The following is a 22174-nucleotide window of genomic DNA, read 5'->3' as shown; positions in this document are numbered from 1 at the left end:
TGCCCTGAAATAACCCTCTGTATAGCGGGGGGAAAAAGAAGCTGAACTGGAAATACAAGATGAGGTGTAGGGGACCCTTGGGGAAATGCTATCTCCACTCCCTGCCCCTTGCATTGCTGTGGCAGTGGGGTCTAATGGTTAGAGAAGGGGAGGCTAGGGGTGATGGTCAGGACTCCTGGATTCTATCCCCAGCTCTGGGAAGGGAGTGGGGTCTAGTGTGCTAGAGCAGTGGGGGAGCTGGGACTCAGGACACTTGGGTTCTTCCCCAACTGTGGGAGAGGAGTAGGGTTTAGTAGATTAGAGCAGGGGTTCCCAAACCTTCTACTCAAGTGACCCACCAACTGCATTTTCTTTTTTTAGTGTAGGTCCAAATTCATGCCACCCCCTCCCCAATCATAGGTCAGCATTCTTCTCCTCCTCCACAGACAGGGGACCAACCACTTGCAGCAGCACCCTCTGACCAGCACCGCAACCCTAATCCCAGCCCAGTGCAGAGGGGAGGTTGCAGGGAAAGGGGGCTGGAGAGCAAGTCTGCTCTGCACTCACCCTGCAGCAGCAGCTCCTGTCCCATGGTGCTGGGCCCAGTTCCCCAACCTGGCGCGTGGGGTTGCAGCGCCACTCAGCTTTGGCCCAGAATGGCCAGAGATGGGAGTTGGGCCCAGCCCTGCAGGACAGGAGCTGCTGTTGGGGGGTGAGTGCAAGGCAGGCTCTCTTTCTAACCCCCTTAGCCTGCTGGGACCTCCCATCCACACCAGGCCCATGACTCATCTACAACCTTCTCACAACCCACTGATTGGGACACTGGGTTAGTGCAGGGTATATTAGGTACCAGGACTTCTATTTCCAGCTGAGGGAGGAGGGAGGTATAGGGGCAAGAACAGCTCAGGACTGGGAGTTAGCGCTCCTGGGTTTTATTCTCAGCTCTGGGATAGGAGTGTGGTCTAGTGGCTAGAGAAGGGCAGAGTGGGGGTAGGGGGCTGGCTGCCAGAACACTTGTATCCCTGTTTCTTTGGCCCTGATTTTCTGTGTGATCTCGAGGCAAGTCCCTCTTAGTTATCTGGCCCCCATCATAATTGGATCTGCACCTCCCTGTGCCTCCATTTTCCTGTGGCATGGAGATATTTCCTTTTCTCACAGGCAGCAGAGGAAGGGAGAATGTGATGCAGTTACCGAATATCTGCACAGTCCTTGGGGCCTGTTGTATTCCTATTCTTCCTCTTGTCAGTTTTTCCAACGGCTCAGCCCTTACTCCTATTAACTGCCACCAGGATCTACAGCTCTGCATGGCTGGCTCCATCTCCACCAGGATGCCAGCTTTTTGCATAGAAAACCCCTAACACGCCCAAGAAAGATGTATCTTTTTTTTTTTTTTTTTTTAGGGATCAGAATGATTTAAGAGATAGCCAGGGGCTTATTTCAAATATTGATATAGGGCTGCTTTGGCTGGCAGTATTTAAAGAAACAAACCAGGCCCTAAAGTAAAATGTTGATATTGGTTACTATCCTAAGGCACAAGTGTAAGTAGGAGGGAATCTGCAGAGATGTTGCACCAAGCTAGGATTGTGTCTGTTTTCACAAGCTAGGGTGTTGATGACTCAGCAGGGACACTCTCCTCTCAGTCTGCTGGCCCCAATGGGGGATGAACTGATTTCCCCTTATGATATGGCCCCTGATACAGAAGCGTGTATGGGTCATAGCATCCCTTCCACATAGGAGGGGAGGGAATGAGTGTTCTCCCCACCACTCCCAATGGTATTTCCCCTTGTATATACAAAAGGGTATATGGCTTATACTTTCCCTTCCACGGGGAGGGTGATGGTTCTTTCCCCCACTCCCAATGGGGTTTCTCCCTGGGTATAGATATATTTATAAAGCAGAGAAGGGGTATTTAGAACAAACCATTCCCAACTCTTGCCGAGGTGTGGAGAAGAAATTGTATAACTAACACCACCCCCAGCACGATAGTATGTTCCCCTGTTAGGAGGGCAGGACCTTCATGGTTTATATCATTGGTGGCCAACTTTTTTTGCCAGCCGTGGCACAATATGAATTTATAACATACCAAAATATCACTTTATTACTAACATGTCTAAAACAGTGAATTTCAGCTTGTGATCTATGGATCCCTTGGGGTCTGCAGAATATGTCTAAGATTTCCAAAGGGGTCTGCACCTGTGTTTGAAATTTTTTTAGAGGTCCGCAAATAAAAAAAGATTGAAAACCACTGGTCTAAAAAATGACACTTAATTACATATTTTCTATAATGTAATTAATGCAGAATAAAACTAACCATGATCTGGGTGTCATGGTAGCAGTCTAAAGGGGTTTCTGAATGTCCCTTCTTGTCCACAATGTCATCAATCCCTGGGTTCAGCTTTGTTGATGCTAGTACATGTAAGTCAGTGAGTTAGGAATTGGTGATCTAGGCGTGATATTTGCTTTTAATAAACTTCCTCTCTGAAAATGGAAGTTTTGATATGTTGATCCAAGCCTGCCCACATATCGAAGGGCCAGGTCATCTATCAGAGGAAAATCTCCTTTAGGGAAAAATTTCCAGCATGGTGTCACATCTTGGTTCACTGGAGATGTACAGAATTCTTTGAATTTATTCTCAAGTCCAGAATTAATATATTAGTTTAAGAATTTCTGTAAATTTGGAGGGTAATTATCAACATCAGCGTACAAAACAGTGAAAGAAGTAGTAAGAAGGGCCATGGTGTACTTATCAACCTTAAAAATCTTCTCAAATGACTCTTAACAGTGAAGACACTGCATGGTGGAGTTTCTCATAATTTATACCCCTGTCATTCTCAATTTTTAACTGATGCAAATGAATGAAGTGGTCCAAATTATTTGGACAAACTGTTTTGAAAGAGTCACAGTTTTTATATAAAAGAGGCAACTCAATTGAACAGTGTAGCAAAAAGGCAAATGATTCCCTGTACATGTGTTGAGATTAAACACAATATCGATAAGGAAAGCTAGATCACTTATCTAGTCCTTGCCTTTAATAAGCTTGCAATTGTCAACGAGTTCATTCCTCTTTTCCAAAAACGTTAGCACTGGTCCTCTTTGTTTCCCAAACCTTTTGAGATCCTTTCCCTTTGACAGCCAATGAACATTCCAGTGGAGCACTAACTCCCCCTGCAAAGCCGATCCAGTGGGATATTTTCTGTTAATTTCTGCAGAGGTTTATGTAAAATGCCACTGAAAATCAAACATTTTCCACACGGCTGCAGTGTTGCATACCACCACTCTAGGTCTAGACTCTTTCCCTTCTATAAACAAGAACGGGTCTTCCCAAGCCAGGTTAAATTCTCTCCTTGCAATGGCATTGCCATAGTTTGGTTTGGACTTGCTGGGCTTACTAAACAACACAATAAGTAGCCAGCTGTACAGGGTCCAAAGGCACGTCTGAAGCAGCTCACAGAGCCATTAGAAACCATGAGGTGGATGAGATGGTTGAGCCTGGGCTGCATGGGGCACCGCTGCCCAAGGTGTCCTCGCTCTGGCTGTGTACAGCCGCTGGCGGTGCGCTGCCCCCCACCCCAACCGACAGCCTTTGTTTGATGGCTCATTGTTTTAATTCGTCGACACTTTGACGCCTGCCCCAATCGGCAATGTCTGCAAATGGCAGCTCTGCGCCGCGGGGCGGCCACCACAGCCCGTGTCACTCGGCTCCCCTGGTAAGAAATATGCCGCCGCCGCCTCCCGCTCCAATCGTAACGGCACATCCGCCAGGCTAGGGGCAAAGAGCAACTAGCTGCGGCAGCTCCAGGCAAACAGGAAGTGTGTAGGGTTAACCCGGAGGTGGTAGCCTTGTAAACAGGAAGTGACGCGTGGGTAACCAGGAATTCGATTATTGGGAAACAGGCTACATGCCAAACCAGATGTAGCGTGTAGAGAAACAGGAAATGGCGTATAAAGTATCCGGAAGTAGTGCGGAATGACCCCGAACTAGCGGAATGACCCGGAAGCTCAGTGGCGCCAACCCCGGAAGTTTCGTGTTGCGTCGGTGCCATTTTGCGTCTCCATGGGCTCTTCGAAGAAGCACCGGGAGCGGGGGGAGACCGGGAGCCCCGGGGGCTCCGAGGAGCAACAGCAGCAGCAACAACAACAACAACAGCTGCAGCCGCCTCCGCCCCCCGCCGTCCCCTCTTCCTCCTCCCGGCACCGGGAGCACAAGAAGCACAAGCACCGGAGCGGCGGGTCCGGCGAGCGGCGAGGGAAGCGCAGCCGGAGCCGCGGGGAGCGGAGCAGCCGGAGGAGTGGGGGAGAGGAGGCGGCCGCGGCGGCACGGGGCAGTCATGGCCGGGCCGGGGACAGGGGCACCCAGGAGTCCGAGGGGACCAGGCGGATCAAGCGGGAGAAGCGCGACGAGGGATACGAGGCAGGTCAGAGCCCGGGGGGTTTCGGGGAAGGGGCCTAAAGGGTAGAGGTGGTGGTCTGAGAGGATTGGGGAGCCACTGGTGGCTAAGAGTGGAAGGGCTGAAGAGGTCAGAGGGAAAGAAATAGGGGGTGCCCTGTGGGGTGCAGGAGGGGTATAGGTCAGAGTGGGGTGTGGCTATGAGATTTGGAGAGAGGAGCTGTGGGGTGGGGGAGGGATTGATGTGGCTAATGAGCTAAGGGAAAGGACAGAGTTTATTAGCCTTGGTGAGCAGTGCTTTACAGTGCTTTGGAGGTTTAGAGCTGGCTATGGGGGGTGTTGGGTTGGCTATGAAGGTTTATGGGGGGGACTGGCTGCTAGGGGAGAAGTTATGGGAGCCACGTGTTGGGAAGGGACTCGGTGAGGGATTAGAGAGCGTGTGGGTCCTTCTATGTTCTGGCATTGGGTCATTAACTTTGGAGGTCAGAGGGCATGAATTTGTTATGGGCTAGAGATGAGGAGTTATAATCTCTGATGGGTGAGAGGGATGTGACATGTCTCATGGGTTGGAAGAAGAGGAAGCTGCAGGTGCTGTCCTGGAGGAGGCGGGGGCATGAGGTTTAGGGAAGGTATGACTTGCTGACTTATTGGGGGGGGGGGGGGGGGGGAGTTTGATGGATAAGGGGAGTGAGAGATCAGAGTAAAGCAAGGAAGTAAGCTCATGGCCCATCCTGGGGAGTGAGCATGCATGTGCTTGTAATTGCTCATAAAGGGGTCATGAAAGGTTTTTTTGGAGCAGATGAGGTCAGGACAGACCTGTTGTGAAGGGGCTTCCTTTGTTGATCATGAGACATCTATGTATAAAGTACCCTGAAAAGGTGTCTTAATATATAACTCTATACAATAACGGTTGTGGCCTGTGATTTGCATAGAGTCACTTTCTGGCTGCATCTGTCTAGCACATCCTGTTTTATGGTACCATATTCTGTCATGATATGGTATCTAGCCATTGACCTCACTGACACTCCACAGTAGTGTGAGCTGGAACCTGTTCTGTCTTGTCAACAGAATAACTAGCTTGGCTCCATCTGCGGGATCTTTATTCCAGCTGATGGGCAAGGCCAAAGGAACCAAGCTAAATTTTCAGGTCCCTGTAAGGTGTGTGTGTGTGTGTTCATAGCACTGTTCGTTATAAAAAGCATATCTTAGCTGGGTGGTGGTCTCTGGCATGTGCTAAGCAGGAAATCAAACCAGTTGATCAGAGTGGATCCTTCTGGCCTTAAAATCTATGAAAACAAGGACTCTGCTACTTTTGTCTTGTTTACAAACATCTCCCTGACTTATCACTAAACAGCTGCCAGCTCAAAGGCCAGCTCGGGGGATGCTTCTCTCAGCATTGAAGAGACCAAGTAAGTGAGATGCTATATCTAATGTAATTATGTGCCCTCCCTCCCCACCACTTCCCATTGTGTCCGAGCACCAAATGCATTTATTCCACCCTCTGAGGTTGGACGACACTTTTATCCCCTGAATCCAGGTGTCCTGAGTCCCACACTAATGCCTGTACCACTGGAGAATCTTTCCTCTGTGTTCTAAATGAGTCCTGCTCTTGTAGCCTGTGTATTTCTGATGCTTATGCCACATAACCCCATGTTTCTTCCTATCTGCAGTAAACTCCGAGCTAAACTTGGGCTGAAGCCTTTGGAAGTCAATGCCATCAAAAAGGGTAAGTTTGGCTTTCACGTTAATTAAAACAAAAACCCAAACCACTTTGTACTTAAGGCTTTAACATCCCTTTGTAGGAATGGCACAAAAATGTGGGGTCTCTGGTATTTTGCCATCTTAGTGTTCCCCCTCTTTGATGTATTGCAGTGGGGGTCTTTGCTGGAGGGTCCTTGTTCCTGTGCCCCACCCTTCATCTCTCATCGGTTTCCTGCCATTGCAGGGCCCGTGGGTATTGGGGTCGCCCAAGTCTCTCCTGTTCCCTGCATGGGGCACATAAGTGTCTCCTGAGGACTGAAATGTTTTGGTCTAGCAAGTTATTGGGTTCAATATAGGGGTATTTGGCTGAAATTCTCTGACATGTGCCTTACAGGCGGCCAGGCTAGATGACGAATGGTCCCTTCTGGCCTTAAACTTTCTGATCCCATTAAGTATTTTTCTCATTGCAGTAGCACCCAAGAAGCCCCAGTCATGGACCAAGACCCCATTGTGCTGGGCGCTGTACAAATAACACTGTTTTTGTGTGTACTTACCTGGCCCCTATCTCTGTAGCATTTGAGCCCCTCAGGCTTTAATGTATTTATCCACACAGCTCCCTGGAGAGGTAGAGAATGCTAATACCCTGTTGTACAGATGAAGAAATGAAAGACAGAGGCCATGTCTGTGCTAGGAGCGCTATACCACCATAAAATTATCAGTATGCTATGCCGGTGAAGCATGTGACTGAGCAGTACTGGCATTGCTCCGGTCTAGTAACCCTATCTCCCCAAAACGAAACACCTCAAAGTGCAGATTTGTCTGTATAGCTACACCTACACTAGAGGTGGTTGCCTGCACAGCTCTTGTCAGTCACAAGTCACACCTAATCTGACCCCTGGCTGACAGAAGTCTGTAGTGTAGACATGGCCTAAGTGACTTGCCTGAGGTCACACAAGGAGTCTGTGACACAGCAGGGACTCGAACCCGGGTCTGTCCTTCAAGATGAGGTCTGGCTGGAACTCTCCACAGCTTCCATCTGAATTCTCCTCTTCATCAGGCAGCAAGATGCTCTGGGTGGGTTGTTCTAGAGCACTCAGTGTTGGCCTGGCAAACCCCTGTGGAAGCCCGTAGGAGCAGGATTAAGGCAGTGCTCCATGATTCTGAAAATTCTGCCCTCTGCCAGCTGAGGGCCCTGGGGACTCCATCCCAGCATGCATTTCTGCACTAGGCATGGTGGCAGGACAAGCAGAACTGGAGGATGTAGGAGGGCTCACTGGCTATAGCGCCCCTTCCTGGTAGAGAAGAGCAGGTCTTGGCAGTGGTGTTTATCAAGGCTGCTGGACACAGACAGATCCCATGGTTCTCCTGGCCTCTCTGACGCCTAGGTTGTGCTGTGTAGCGTCACCACACAGTGTCTGTGTACGGACTGTCCTGGGCTAAGCTGCCGACTCCCTGCTGAGCAGCCCTTTAGAGTGTGGTGGTCTCCTTCCTCCTCGGACCCAACGTCTGCCAGTTCCCACTGCTGCTCCCTCCACAGGGAGCAGGGCTCTGGCTCTGGCCAAGGGGAAAAGACATCAGGCCCATCCCATGATCAGATGTGATAAGACTCCCCCCATGCCCTCTCCCAGCTGATCAAGGCACTCAGTTGATGCCTGTGCTATTCTGTTCTCCAGCCAAGCACTAACTGGAGGAATGCAAGTGGCGAGGGGGGCAGTAACATATCCGTATATACTCATTCATTAGCCTGTTCGTTTATAAGCCGACCCTATATTTCAGGGGTTGGCCAACTTTGGCTCCCGGCCGTCAGGGTAAGCTGCTGGCGGGTTGGGACGTTTTGTTTACTTGGAGCGTCTGCAGGCATGGAGCCCCTCACTTCCCTGTGGCTGCAGTTCGTTATTCCCAGCCAATGGGGCTGGGGGGCTCCATGCCTGCAGATGCTCCAGGTAAACAAAATGACAATGTATTAGATATTCAATTCAATGATTCCATAGAGTTTAAAATCATCAAATTTTGGTGTAGACCCGTTTATAAGCCGACCCCTGCTCTTTGATGCGTCATTTTTTTACCAAAAATATTTGGCTTATGAACGAGTATATACTGTACTTGTCTGGCTCCTTCAGCTGCAGCTCCTCTGTCTTATGTGTTTTCCTCTGCAGAAGTGGGCAGTAAGGAGGATCCTGTGGCAGCTGAGGTGATCAACCCCATTGTGCTGAAGCAGAGGGAGGAGATCCGGGAGAAGCTAGCAGCAGCTAAGGAGAAGCGGCTTCTCAACCAGAAATTAGGGTAACCCCCTACCCTGTTTGCTTTGTCCGTGCTTGGCCCCATTACTTTTGAGTGTGATGCAGTGTCTGCACCCACTGCCCCTTGCTCTGACCTCAAGCTTTATACAAATATAAGGATGTAACTGTTTGGCAACAGGAGTTGAACCTGGGATGTCTGGATCTAACAGCCTGGGCTAATGACCGCTTTGCTCAAGATGTGTCATTGAGTAAGGCACACATTTTTACTAGTGAGGCTAATTAACCCTTGGAACAACTGACCAAGGGCTGTGGTGGGTTCTCTGTCACTGGTCGTGTTTAAATCAAGATTAGGTATTTTTCTAAGAGATCTGCTCTAGTTCAACTAGGAATTACTTCAGGGCAGTCCTATGGCCTGTGTTATACTGTGGTCAGACCTGGGCCCTTCTGGCCAGAAGTAGCCTGCAGAACTCATTGACACAGGATATTAAGGTTGAGAATTTAGCTGGATTCCAAGAGGAATTGGACGTTTCAATGGAGAAGAGTATTCAGTGTAGTCTGATAGAGTTGGGAAAGGAACTTGGGTCTCCCAAGTCCTGGGCTAGTACCCTGACAACTGAACCATCCTTCCCTCCTCTCCCTCTTCCATCCCTCTCTAAAACATGGCTCTGCATTGACCAGAATTTGAATCCAGGTCTCCCACGGGGCAGACACAAGAATTCTACCACTGAACTACCAATGCTTTTCCTGAGGACAGGGAAGACATTTGAGCTTCTGGTCATTTCAAGTATCCAAAGGGCTCCAGGGAGGAGGAGGAGGTGGTGGGGAGCTCTCCAAGGCAGAACAGCCTTCTTTCCTGCTAGCTTCTGCCTCTGTTCCCCCCCCCTTTCAGGAAAATCAAGTCTCTGGGAGAGGATGACCCCTGGCTGGATGACACAGCTGCCTGGATCGAGAGGAGCCGGAAGCTGCAGGTTGAGAAGGAGCTGGCTGAGAAGAGAGTTAGTATAGTCCTGGAGTCTCCGGAACATCTGGTCTGCATGGGCGCCTCATTGGGAACACTAGCGCCATGTGTAACATGTACCCAGCTGCCCTTGTCTTCAGTCCAGTAGTAAAGCATGTTCCATCCTTATCCCAGCAGTTGGTGCCATCTGCCCTGCTCTCAGCTGTGCCAGCTCTCTGGTTGCCTCTGCAATAAGGAACTAAGGCTGTAATTCGCCGCGTGTGGCAGAGCGTTGCATGGTGGCTGGTATTCTGGGCCGGCTGATGCGAGAGCAGACATTTGCTGGCCTGGTACTGCATACAAGGGGGTGTTGTGTTGGACTGGGCCTGTGCTGATGGCTTGCTGTATGCTTTGGAAGTAATACTCTTCAGCTTAGCCAGCTCCTATTGAGCTATGAGCTTGCTACAGAGATCGGAAGGTGTACACAGCAGCCAGACTTAGCCCTTGTGTTGTTTAGGTGTATTATGGTAGTGCCTACAGACCCCAGCCAGAAGGGGGGCATCATGCCAGGCACTGTGCAGGTCCCCAACCAATATCAAGGAACTAGACATAGAGAAAGTGATACGGGTACAAATGGATTAAATGGCAAGTTTGGGCCAGGAGTTCTGGTTCTGTCCCCCACACATGCCTCTGTTCTGACCACTATTACCCATTCTCAGTGGGTAATAGAAACCAGGAGTCCTAATGTCCCGCCCTCTAGCTCTAACCGCTAGACTCTATACCCTCCCTCCTAGTGCTCGGGAAGGAACGTATATGTCCTGGCTCCCAGCCCTCCCCCCAACTTTTGGCCACTAGACCAGCAGTCCCCAAACTTTTGAGGGTCGCACCCTGCTGGGGCTGGGAGCAGGGCCACGGCTCAGGGGTTGGGGGGCAGACAGGGGTAAAGGGAGCCAAGGCTGGGGGTGGGTCTGGGGCCAGGAATAAGACTGAGCTGGGGGTGGGAGCGGAGCCGCAGCTGGGCTGTTGTGGGGGCCAGCAGCTGGGCCTGTGGCCAGGTGTGGCTCCGCTTCCGGCCTTGCCCCCAGCCTTGGCCCTGGGAACTGAGCCATGGCCGAGGCTGGGGGCTGTCGTGGGGCTGGGATTGGAGCTGCGCCGAGGCTGGGGACCGGAGCCGGGGGTGCGGCTGGGGGCGGCACTGAAGCAGAGTGGGGAGGGGCTGAATGGCGTTCCCTCCTCGCCCTTGTGGAGGCTGGCCCACGTCCAGCTGTGCCCTCTCTTTGAGGACCTCTGCACTAGACCCTATATCTTAATATGTCCTTTGTGACTGCGATTAATTTTAAAAGCATCAGAATTGTTTCTATTTTGTTAATTTCAGGCCAGACTCCTTGAAGAGATGGACCAGGAATTCGGCATCAGCAGTCTTGTCGAAGAGGAGTTTGGGCAGAAGAAGAAGGTGAGACCAACCTGGAGGTGCTGGCAGAGTGCAAATGCCTCAGCAGTGCCTAGGGACCAACCATGAGCAGGCCCCATTGTACTAGACCTTGTACAAACAGAGTCTCTGCCCCGAGGAGCTTATACCCTAAATGGTGGGGACAGACACAGCTGGGGGAAAGGGGTAGAATGCAGAAGCAGAGTGAACCATGCCATGGCCACAAAGAGAATGATCTCTGTTCCTGGGAGGGGAAAGGAAATGGGGAGAGGGGGGCAGGGTAGGGAGGGTATGAGGGGAAGCTGTGGAGCAAGTCTGAAGTGAAGAGACAGAAGGGAGCAGGGTGGAGCAAACCCCTGTCAGTGCAGAGCAGAGAAGTTCCTTCAAATCAGTACAAAATAGTGTCTTATGGTCCGAGCGTCAGCTGATTCTGCTCCTTCCAGTTTGTCTCTGGCTGGCTTCTCCCTGCAGTTTCTCTCCCTGTAGCATACATGGCTGATGGGTGGGGAGTGCTGCATGGATCCTAGTGCCCCCAGAGAAAGAAGGGGTCTCCCCTGCACACATCTGGAGCGTGCTGGGATGGAGGTCTGGCCATGTTTGCTTATTGAAGATGCAGTAGTATTGATGTCTCCATTCTCACAATGGCTTTTCTGGAGACTATCCAGACTCCGTGTGCTATGGCCCTGATCCATGCCAGAGTCGCTCCCTTACCTCAGTGCAACTCTGTCAATTTCACTAGTGTTGCAGTTACTCTAGAGTGAACTGGACTGTGAGTGCTGCAGCGGTGGCTTCCCCATGCAGCCTAGCATTGCTCTAGGGTAGAAACTGCAAGTCCCCCAATCCCAGGCATCTGATCTGAAACCTGCTTCTCTAGCCTCTGTACAAAGCTGAAGCCATACAGTGCTTGGCTGCTGGATCCTGTGTCCAGTTCTGGTGTGCATGGATCCAGAAGGACATTGATAAACCAGAGATGGTGCAGAGAAGAGCCACGAGCTTTATTAAAGGATTGGAAACGTTGTCTTAGAGTATCAGAGGGGTAGCCGTGTTAGTCTGAAACTGTGAAAAGCAACAGAGGGTCCTGTGGCACCTTTAAGACTAACAGAAGTATTGGGAGCATAAGCTTTCGTGGGTAAGAACCTCACTTCTTCAGATGCAAGTGAGGTTCTTACCCATGAAAGCTTATGCTCCCAATACTTCTGTTAGTCTTAAAGGTGCCACAGGACCCTCTGTTGTCTTAGAGTGAGACACACCAGGAGCTCAGTCTAGTTAACTTAACAAAAAAATTAACAAAGTAGCAGTTTGATCCCAGTCTATAAAGACCTAAGAAGGGGACAGAAATTTGTCTGCTAGGTTGAAGAGCCCTCCATTATCAAAGATTTGACAAGAGCCAATGGCTGGAAGCTGAAGCTAGACAAATTCAGACTAGAAATAAGCAATTTTTTCCCCAGTTAACTGTTGGAAGAACTTTCCAAGGGCTGTGGTGGATTCTCCATCACTGGCAATTTTTATACCAAGGTTGGATGTTTTTCTAGCAGATCTGCTCTGGTTCAACCTGGAATTAACTCAGGGCTGTCATATGGCCTGTGTTTTACGGGAGGTCAGACGAGATGATCACAGTGGTCTCTTCTGGCTCTGTAATCTACGACTCTACTGTCCACTGGGGGACGGGTGGCTGTGCCTGAGTTCTGGCTTGGGGGACCATTTGCGCCTTCTCCTCTCAAGCTGACTTCCTGCAGCCTGATGCTCTCCTGTTGGATCTTCCTCTATCTCCAGGATCACTACAGCTCCCGGGATCTGCAGGGCCTGACAGTGGAACACACCATCGATTCCTTCGAGGAAGGAAAGACCGTTATTCTGACCCTCAAAGACAAAGGTAACCAAAGGGACTTCCCTTGCACTCCTCGGCGTGGAAGTGGGGTAATGATCATGTTGTCTGTACTGGGATGACATGGCTACCACTAGGGCCTTCCCCACTCCCTGCTATAAGATCTGAGTTTGTTTTCTGGCCTGCCTGTACAAATCCCTGAAAAAAGAACTGTTTGTGTAGAACCTGTGAGCAATTCCACTCAGATTATGTACTGGTAGAATTGGGTGAGTGGGTGTGATATCAACCAGTACAGTTATACCGGGTGCTGCATAGACCCTGCCCTCAAGTAGTCCCTGCTTCAGAGCTCACAGTGTAAACAGGCAAAGGGTGGGAGGGGAAACAGGCACGGAGAGGGAAAGGGCCTTGGCCAAGGTCACCTGGCGGGGATTAGAACCCAAATATCCAACTCTCAATCCAGTGCCCTGCCCGCTAGGCCGCACTGCCTCTATTCACTGAATGGAGATAATGGTGGATATTCTGGAGTCTGGGCAGCAAGGGGCAGGTTTTGTACAGGTTTCAGAAGGCAGGACTCCATCAAACTCTGTGTTACACCCACTGTGCAAGAAGCCCTTTGGCTGGGGAATGCATTTATCAGCATACTACTCTTGCCCCCAGTACAGCAGGTGCTGAGCCAGTAACGATTTGCTGCAGTTTCCCATAATCATACTAGAAGTGGGAGGGAGCGAGGCCCAGTGGCTAGAGCAGGATGACCGGAAAGTCAGGAGATACTTAGACAGGCAGCTCTCTGTTTGTACAGTTCTTAGCACAAGGGGTCCTGATCAGTGACTAGAGCTCCTGGACACTACCATGGGTGCTGCCACTGACTGAACTCTGGCAAGTCGCTTAGATGTGTTGGGCCTCAGTTTCCCTCTTTGGAGCCTCTCTGGGGCGTGGTGCAGGATTAAATGCCAGATGTAAAGCACCTTGCAAGGCTAGAGGAGAGGGAAGTGGTGATGTTGTTACAGACTCTTGTTCCTGCTGGCCAGTGACGGGCCATGATCATTAGCTATAGCGCTGAGAGCACTGCGGCTGGGGCCTAGCCAGGGCTGTACAGTGATGGTCATGGTGTCTTGTCTCCCAGGCGTCCTGCAGGAGGAGGACGATGTCCTGGTGAACGTCAATATAGTGGACAAGGAGAAAGCTAAGAAGAACGTGGAGCTGCGGAAGAAGAAGCCGGAGTACAGGCCCTATGAGGAGGAGGAGAGCGTGGATGACATGGCCATTGTAAGGGCAGCACGGGGTATAAGGGCAGGCTACACTGGTTCTCAGGCCTCCTCCTGAAGTTTAAAATGGGCCCAGGTTCCTCGATATGTGTGTGTGTGTCCATCTGTCTGTGCCCCGTGCCTGGAGTCATTGGGCTAAAGGTAGCCATGAAATGTGGTCGTAGGTGACCTAAATCCCCAAAGCCACCTCCTGTAATCAAGCTACTAGCAACCCCCCCCCCCTCCGTGATTGGTGGCTGTGACTTAACACTGTTCTCTAACCTCCTTCAATCCAGGCCCATGGGCATCAGGGTTCTTGGGTTACAGCAGTACGGTGGCTTTAAAGGGCCATGCCATTAGCGTGCAGAGCATTTCCTGGCCTGCCTGGGAAGAGTCCTTCATGTAGGTTAGTCTGAGCACTGACCTACTCAGTGGGTGCATTCCTGGCTGGCAATGGAGGCCAGGATTATGGACTAGCTTTGTCCATAGGGATTGCCGTTCAAACCCTGATCCTGAGAGGTGTGGAGCATCTGTATGGGGTGGGGAAGGGCATTGTAGTTGGTGCTGTGACTAGTCTCTTTGCCCAACAGTCGGGCGTGGGGGCTCCCACTGCAGGCTCTGTGATCTGCCTCATGGCTGAGATCAGGGGGCGGGGGCCCCCGGTGGTGACAGGTAATGCTCCAAACATGGAATAATCTAAATAGTGCTCTCTTAATGGCTTCAAATCCAGACTGGAGGCCTTACTGGGAGAGGCTTTCGCCAAACTCCAGATATTGGGCTCAATCCAGGGGGAACTGGATGAAACTGTCTGGCCTGTGATAGACAGGAAGTCAGAGTAGATGCTCTAATGGTCCCTTCTGGACTTAAACTCTATGGATGTATGAAAAGCGGAGAGGTGCCATGGTTTGTTTAAGCGGGGGTGGGTTGCTTGTGGGATTGGAGGCAGTATAGCTAACCAGACCAAGGAAGGCAGAGGACATGAATTGGGGGCGTGGGAGGGAGTTAGAGGAAACGGCCAATCAGCAGAGGACAGGACATACAGAGTGGAAGCCAGAATGAGCAGTGGTGGGGAAGACCTGGGCATCTCATGAGCCGCAAACCCTGGCATTCTGATTCCCCTCTTGCGTTCCTGCTGGAATGCCTTGTGCTGCCTGACCCTGGAGGGTTGGCTGCTGAGGGGGGGGTGTCTCTGTGCTGGAGGCTCACGGGCTGTCTCTCCCCACCCCAGTACAAGCACAAGAATGTCCTGTCCAAGTATGATGAGGAGATCGAAGGGGAGAAGAAGAAATCCTTCAAGCTGGACTCGAGCGGCATGGCAGATGGCTCATGGGAGCGGGAGCTGCAGCAAGTCCGCGATAGTCTGCGCAGCCAGGCCCAGAGCCTAGACATGCCCGGTCTGCACCTGGCCTCGGAGTACTTCACCCCAGAGGAGATGGTAAGAAGACCTCATACACTAGCACCTGCTCCTCGTTTATTCCAGGATCCAGCTCCCTACTGCAGTAGTGGGATGCGGGGCGAGCCAGGCTCTAACTTGGTCCACAGAATCCTCTCTAGTTGCTAGGCTGATGGGCTTTGCCCAGACGCTCAGGGTCCAGCTGGTGGCCAGATTTGGGATTGGGAAGGAATTAGACCAAGGTCAGATTGGCAGGGACCTTAGGGGTTTTCACCTCCCTCTGCAGCATGGGGCAGGGGTCATCTGCTGCGCATGTCTTACCTCATCTATTCCCTGATGCTGCAGGGGCCTTGGGCAGTGGGAGCCCCTTGGTCTCTCCTACTCTGTGTGGGGTTCACAACAGATTAGTCTCCTGAGGGATGAAATGTTATAGTCTAAAGTCTTTTGGTTTAATTTGGGGGAACTGGGTGAAATTCCCTGGCGGTGCTGTACAAAGCCCAGACTAGATAATCTTTAAACTCTGTGAAGCTGTGTCTAATGCTGTTATGTCTGTTACAGTAGCACCTGGAGGGGGATTGTATCCTGGGTGCTGCAAAGCACCTGACTGAGATCAGGACCCCACTGTGCACCAGGCAACGCACAGAGCCCCTAAACTGAGATCAGGACCCCCTCTCATGCACAGAGAGACAGTCCCTGCCCCAGAGAGCTTAGTCTGATTAGACAAAAGATGGGGCTGAGGCATAGAGGAGATGGGACTGACCCCAAGGTTAGCGGGAGAGCTGGGAATAGAACCCAGGAGTCCTGGCTCCCAATCCCAAGATGGTGCTGCCTCCCATACACGGAGAACATTTGCAATGGGGGGTTGGATACTGACCTCGTCTCACAAGACCAGACTCCCTGTGGCTTGGTGGGGACTGGAGTGGAGTGCTGGGCTCTAGCCACCCCCTGGCCTGGTGGGTTAAAGGCAGTTCCTTGTCCCAGTTGCTCGTGTGTGTGTTAGGGGGTGGCGCTGCGGGGCATGCGCCTGCACTTGTGGTTCTAGTTACAGATGCGGGGGCGGGGGGTTGGTGTGGTGCAGAGCCCCAGGTGCTTCTGGGTAGATGTGTGAGGGGGTGGTTGGCAAGGTGCTGGGCTCTGGGTGCTCATGGGGATTGGGGACAAGGTGCCACACACTAGGCCAGGACCCTGCTGGGGCTGCGCCTCATTGACCCATCTGGTCTCTCCCTGCAGAACATCACCTTCAAGAAGACCAAACGGCGGGTGAAGAAGCTGCGGAAGAAGGAGAAGCCAGTGAAAGCTGATGATCTGCTGCCCCTGGGCAATGAGACAAAGCAGAGCGACTTTGGCTCCCGGTAACCGGGGGCCGCCATGGGAGTCTAGTCCTGTGGGTGGAGAGACCAAGAAGGTTGTGGGGGATTGGCTCATGTGCTAACCAATTTCTCTCTCACCACAGGTTACGGGGCCGAGGGAGGAGGGCTCACAGGAAGAAGGAGGAGGAGGAAGAGGAGGAAGGGGACATGGAACAGAATGTGAACCAGTCTGCAGACCTGCCATCCCAGTCAGATGACACCCGGGTAGAGAACATGGAAATCAGCAGCGATGGTGAGGGGCTGGGAGCCAGGATTCCAGGGTTCTTTCCACTACTCTAGGAGGAGAGTGGGGTCTAGTGGGTTACAGGAGTGTTTCTCAACAACCAGTCTGTGGACCAATGCTGGTCCCTGAGATCCCCCTGACAGTTTAGGAAGGCAGCAAAGCCGGTCCCTGGTATCAAAAAAGTTGAGAAGCATTGGTTAGTGTATCAGGGGCCCTGGGAGCCTGACTTCTTACCCAAAGCTTCCAGTGTCTGGCCTAATGCTCCTTCCAGGACCCCCCCACCCTGTTGAAGCAAAGGCCCCTTGGGATACTTGTTGCTGTTGCTGATTCCCTCCCCATGTTTCTTTCCCTGCAGAGGAGGCTGAGAAGGTGTCCAAATCCCCAGTTGCCCTGGAGGAGGACGAGGCGGAGCAGGAGCTGCAGAAGCAGCTGGAGAAGGGCCGTAAACTCCGGCAGATGCAGCAACTGAAGGAGAGTGGGGAGAAGGTGAGGAGGCCTGGTCTCTGGGGGGGAATCAGGGTGGGGGTTTTGATATTGGTCTGGGAGGCCGTCTGAGCCTCATAACCATATGGAATAGAATGGAATCAGAGAGAGAGCCCAGGAATCCTGGCTCCTAGTGTGGGAACCCAGGAATCATTAACCCCTAGACCCCACTTTCCTCCCAGAGCCAGGGAGAGGATCCTGGGGTCACCCTGTTCTATGGATGGATGCATTTGGACTCCACTGCTCCTTGACTGAACCCTCCACCCCAGAGCATGTGATGCCCAGTCACACCCTTCCCCTGAACACAGGTCCAGCTGCCCTGCTGGGGCTGCCCTGATTCTGGGGGCTCCTAGTGATCCTTGATTCAGCGCGTGAGCCCCCAGCCTTGTTAGCGCCCAGCTGCTGTCTAACCCAGCCCTCTTGCTCCCAAAGCAGGTCATTGAGATCGTCAAGAAACTGGAGACGCGCCGTAGCCGGGAGGACGACGAGGAGCTAGAGAGGAAAGGAGCAATAGTCTTCAATGCCACCTCGGAGTTCTGCCGCACACTGGGCGAGATCCCCACTTATGGGCTGGCCGGCAACCGTGAAGACCAGGAGGAGCTCATGGTGTGGCTTCCTGGGGATTCTTCCCCCCCCCCCACCCTTCCCCTGAGTGGGCTGGGCTGGAAGACACTTGCCCCAGATGGAGGGGCATCAGCAGAACTAGCAGGAGCAGAGGGCTGTGGGTCAGAATTATGGGACGCTGGCAGAGTGGGGCGGGGGAGAAGAGCCCAGGACTGCAATAGCAGCGGGCTGTGGGTTGAGACTGATCGGCATCAGCACAGCTGGGTGGGTTTGGGGAGAGTCCAGGGCTGGGATAGTAGTGGGTTGGGGGTTGATTCAGATATGTTGCCATGGTGCCTTACGGAAGTTTTGGTCCAGGTGCCTCATGCTCCCATTTTCCTTTATGGGCTGGGCTTCCTGGACAGACTAAAGTTTCCATCCTACACCATGGTCTTTCCTCTGGTGCAGAACAGCACTACATCATGGGAGTCTTTGGCCATGGAGCATCCTGGGAGATGTAGTCTGGCCCATAAAGGAAAATGGGCATGTGAAGCAACCAAACTACCACTCCCAGGAGGCACTGCGGTGGCAGAAGTGCTTCTGTTTTGGGGCTCTGGGCTCTAGCTGGGAGCATGGGGCTGCAGTGGACATTGGGGCACATGTTCTGCAGTGATCCTAGCCCCACTAAGCCACCCAGCTGGGGGGCCCCCATGCTGATGCCCCGAGTGGCCTCTCTTCTCCTTTCAGGACTTTGAACGGGATGATGAGAGGTCAGGAAATGGAGGCTCAGACTCCGATGGCGAAGAGAACATCGGCTGGAGCACGGTCAATCTAGATGAGGAGAAACAGCAGCAGGATGTGAGTACAATTGGGGAAGGGGTGTGTGGGTGGGGATAGGAGTCACTGCATTCATAGCTTCCCCCCACAGACCCCCCAGTATAACACAATGAACCCTGAGGGGCTGCAAGTCAGGATTGAGGGGTACTGGCAGAGCTGTGGGAGGGGAGTCCAAGGCTGGCATAGCAGGGGACTCTAAACAGATGGGTCCAAAGCCCTGAACCTGTCTCCTCCCTTTGCAGTTCTCAGCATCCTCCACCACCATCCTAGATGAGGAGCCCATAGTGAACCGGGGCCTAGCTGCTGCCCTCTTGCTTTGCCAGAACAAAGGTAAGTGGGGAACTCAGGATGAGCCCCCTGTCCCAGAATCCTCTTGGGTTCCCATGCTTACCTGTTGTGCTCCCAGTCCTGGCTCCCTGTTCACGACAGGGCCCAACTCCTCATTGCCTCTCTGAAAACCATCCCTGGTACTCAGTGACTGGAGTGAACTTTGTTTAATTTGTAGTAAGGCAGGATCTACAGAGATTGCAGCCCCTGTCATGCTGGGCACTGAACAGTCAGTGAGGCAGTCCCAACAAAGGGTGGGAGTGGGACAGAGCCCTTGAGAGGGGAACTGATGTGCCCAAGGTGTGTCATAGCTAGGAACAGAGCCTAGAGTCCTGAGTCCCAGTCTACTGCCCTGCCTACTAGGCCATGCTGCCCCTGAAAGCCCCTTTCTCCCAGTGTGATCCAGCAGCTCTGAGATCTCTGGGGCTGGTGTTTGTGGGAGGGAGCTTCCCAGAGCACTCACTGCCCTTGGGCAGGGCCTGATCCATGCCTCTTCTGTTCACTGCAGGCCTGCTGGAGACAACAGTGCAGAAGGTGGCCAGGGTGAAGGCCCCCAACAAGTCGCTGCCCTCAGCTGTGTACTGCATCGAGGATAAGATGTAAGTGGTCTTGTGGGGCAGGCAAAGCCCCAGGGTAGATCATCAGTAGCTGGAATCGGATCTGTCACCTCTGGGTCTTGGCGCCTGGGCCTCTTGCCTGAGCTAAAGCCCCACTGTGCTAGCCATGGCTGTAGCACTTGCCACCACAAGAGCGGCCTGGAGTGGGTGCCACAAGATCTGTTGCCAGAATAGGTGCTGTCAGTGCCCTGCCCCATGGTTGGTTCCCCCAACCCCAGAAGAATGCCCATGGTCTCACAGTGGAGACTGGCAGCAAGGGGGCAGTTGTGCTGGTGGTTTGGGTGATGTGGACACTGGTCATGCACCCCCAGTAACACCCATCCCCCCCCCTTTATCGTAGGCCTGGGCCCAGGTCTCATGCCATTGAAAGGCCCCTGAGTGCCAGGGGATCATTAATGGCCGAGGGCTAAGAGCCCTGATTTTGGCATCTCATTCAAGACAGCACCCCCTAGCACCATACTGGGATCAGCAGTGACTGCAGGGAGAACACCCCCCACCGAACTAACCTTCTGGGTTGGGCTCCCGCAGGGCCATTGATGACAAGTACAGCCGGCGGGAGGAGTACCGGGGCTTCACCCAGGACTTCAAGGAGAAGGATGGCTACAAGCCTGATGTCAAGATTGAATATGTGGACGAGACGGGTCGCAAGCTGACCCCAAAGGAGGTAGTGGGAAGGGACATGTGGGGCGCCCAGAGCTGGGGGAGGGGAGGGGCGGGGCAGTAGTGATGCAGCCATGTTTCTTCCCTCCATTCCCCCCCATGGGGAGCGGCTGTGATGGTGAAAGGATGCTGTTTCTCAGGGGGTGGGAAGGTTGGTTGGGAGCTGTGATGGTGAAGGGGGAGTTCTGTGGCGGGGATCCCCTGCTCTCCCTGCTGCCACAGACAGATGGGGAAGGGCGTTGGGGGTTTTCCATCCCTGGTGCTGTGTTGAGCGGGTGGCAGGAGGCCCCTGGGTGGGGCTGACAGTCAGTGCTGACCCCTACTCTGTGTGCTTTCTCCCCAGGCCTTCCGGCAGCTCTCTCACCGCTTCCATGGGAAGGGCTCCGGGAAGATGAAGACAGAGAGGAGGATGAAGAAGCTGGATGAGGAGGCGGTGAGTGGGTGACATGGCTGGAGCTTCCCATGGACAGAGGCTGCAGGATGCTGCAAGGAGGGTGGCGGTGGGGGCAGGTCTAGCTTCATCCTGTTGGCCAAGCAGTCAGGCATGGATGGGAAACCGGAGGAGAGCCCAGGGGGACACAGGAGCAGCATAGGGTGGGGTGCTGTCCCATTGTGGTCAGTGCTGGCTCCAGTGCCTCACTAGGGGGGCGCTGTGCTGCTGCTTCTGCATCAGAAAAGTGCAGATTATTTGCACTCATCAATAGTTTTGTTCCAGCCTTAGACTCAGGCTGTTAAGCCTGGGGTCCTGGCCAAATCCCTCTTTAGGTTAACTGTCTCCTCTAAAAGCAGGGGGCATTAAACTGGAATAGGGGAGTTCTTCCTTTGCTGTGTGATGGACTGGGAACAGCCCCTACACCTCCCTGGTGGCTGTGTCCCAGCACCGGGTGCGGATCCCTGGGTGCAGGTGGGATGGGATGGGCTGTTAGCCTGGGCTCACAGTTGAGCTGGTGAAAGTCTGCAGGGGGCTATACTGACTCAGGCTCTCTTCTCCCCCCCAGCTGCTGAAGAAGATGAGCTCCAGCGACACACCCCTGGGCACGGTGGCACTGCTGCAGGAGAAGCAGAAGGCCCAGAAGACGCCTTACATTGTGCTGAGCGGCAGCGGCAAGAGCATGAATGCGTAAGTATCCCGTCATGGGGTTGGTCTGTCTGACCTCCCTGGTGCTGGGAAGCCAGGGCCTGGGGCCTAAAATCCCCAGGCAGGTGGTCGGGAAGGGAGCATAGGGCATGGTTCTCCCAAGTCTAATGGGGCTAATATAGGAGTGCACGGCCTCTTTTGTAGCCAGGACCCCTGTTAGGGATGATCCCTTCCCCCTGCCCTGAGTGCTCCTGGGTCCTGGTCCTTCACTCATGTCCCCTCTCTCTTTGCTTCAACAGAAACACCATCACCAAGTGAGCTGCCAGCACTGATCCTGGAAGCAGATGCCACCTGCCTGTCAGTTCCCATCTGGTCTGACCATGTGCATCCTGGGTTCTGAGGGTGGAGAGTCTCTAATCTCCTGGGGGAAATGGTCCAGTCTTGCCCCACCCTCACCATGTACCTACAAGTTGTGAAGTCAAGGGGGGAGGACCTCCCATGGTAGTGCTCCCTCTAGTGGCTTCCACCTCTCAGCATCTGCTGGAGTAGTGTCACTCTGCCCTGTGCCACAGAGGGGACTCCTGCCTGTGCCCAAGTAAGATGCTGGGGTGCAGTTTGTTAAACTCTCCCTTCAACTCTTGATGTCTTGGATGCAAAACAGGCTGATCTGCCCTCACCCCCACAGGCAGGGGCAGGGCTGTGTATATAGTTGAGAAGCTGTGACTCTTGGCACCAAAACCTTGTTTTTGTATTGATGTCAAACCAAATCACTCATTAAAAGCACCAATTCCTGTCTGGGAGCTGGGCCCTGTTCTTGCCTGTCTGGAGATGCTAGTTCCTAGGGTGTGGATCTGTTAGCCTGGGGGACAGGGCCTGGCTCTTGCTGTGTTTGTACAGCACC

General features: G+C 52.9%; 1 protein-coding gene across 2 annotated transcripts; it reads left to right on the top strand.

Moving 5' to 3' along the window:
- Nucleotides 1-4005: 4005 nt before the first annotated feature.
- Nucleotides 4006-22068, top strand: SART1 (spliceosome associated factor 1, recruiter of U4/U6.U5 tri-snRNP). 2 transcript variants are annotated; one of them, XM_026650421.1, is made up of 20 exons: nucleotides 4006-4394; nucleotides 5721-5775; nucleotides 6037-6092; nucleotides 8224-8350; nucleotides 9197-9302; nucleotides 10620-10697; nucleotides 12447-12546; nucleotides 13622-13764; nucleotides 14971-15177; nucleotides 16366-16487; nucleotides 16589-16737; nucleotides 17084-17214; nucleotides 17647-17817; nucleotides 18502-18612; nucleotides 18834-18921; nucleotides 19427-19517; nucleotides 20064-20199; nucleotides 20539-20628; nucleotides 21194-21315; nucleotides 21573-22068. In XM_026650421.1, the coding sequence occupies exons 1-20, from the start codon at nucleotides 4034-4036 to the stop codon at nucleotides 21589-21591; spliced, it is 2463 nt and encodes an 820-aa protein (XP_026506206.1). In that variant the 5' UTR covers nucleotides 4006-4033; the 3' UTR covers nucleotides 21592-22068. The 2 variants fall into 2 exon arrangements, with proteins under 2 accessions (XP_026506206.1, XP_026506205.1); XM_026650420.1 differs by having other exon boundaries at nucleotides 17644-17817.
- The last annotated feature ends 106 nt before the right edge of the window (nucleotides 22069-22174 follow it).

This window comes from Terrapene carolina, unplaced genomic scaffold (genome assembly GCF_002925995.2).
Source record: "Terrapene carolina triunguis isolate 2854851 unplaced genomic scaffold, T_m_triunguis-2.0 Scaffold89, whole genome shotgun sequence".
NCBI classification, from domain to species: domain Eukaryota; kingdom Metazoa; phylum Chordata; order Testudines; family Emydidae; genus Terrapene; species Terrapene triunguis.
The sequence above is the reverse complement of the archived record's forward strand: the minus strand, read 5'-3'. Positions and strand labels throughout refer to the sequence as shown.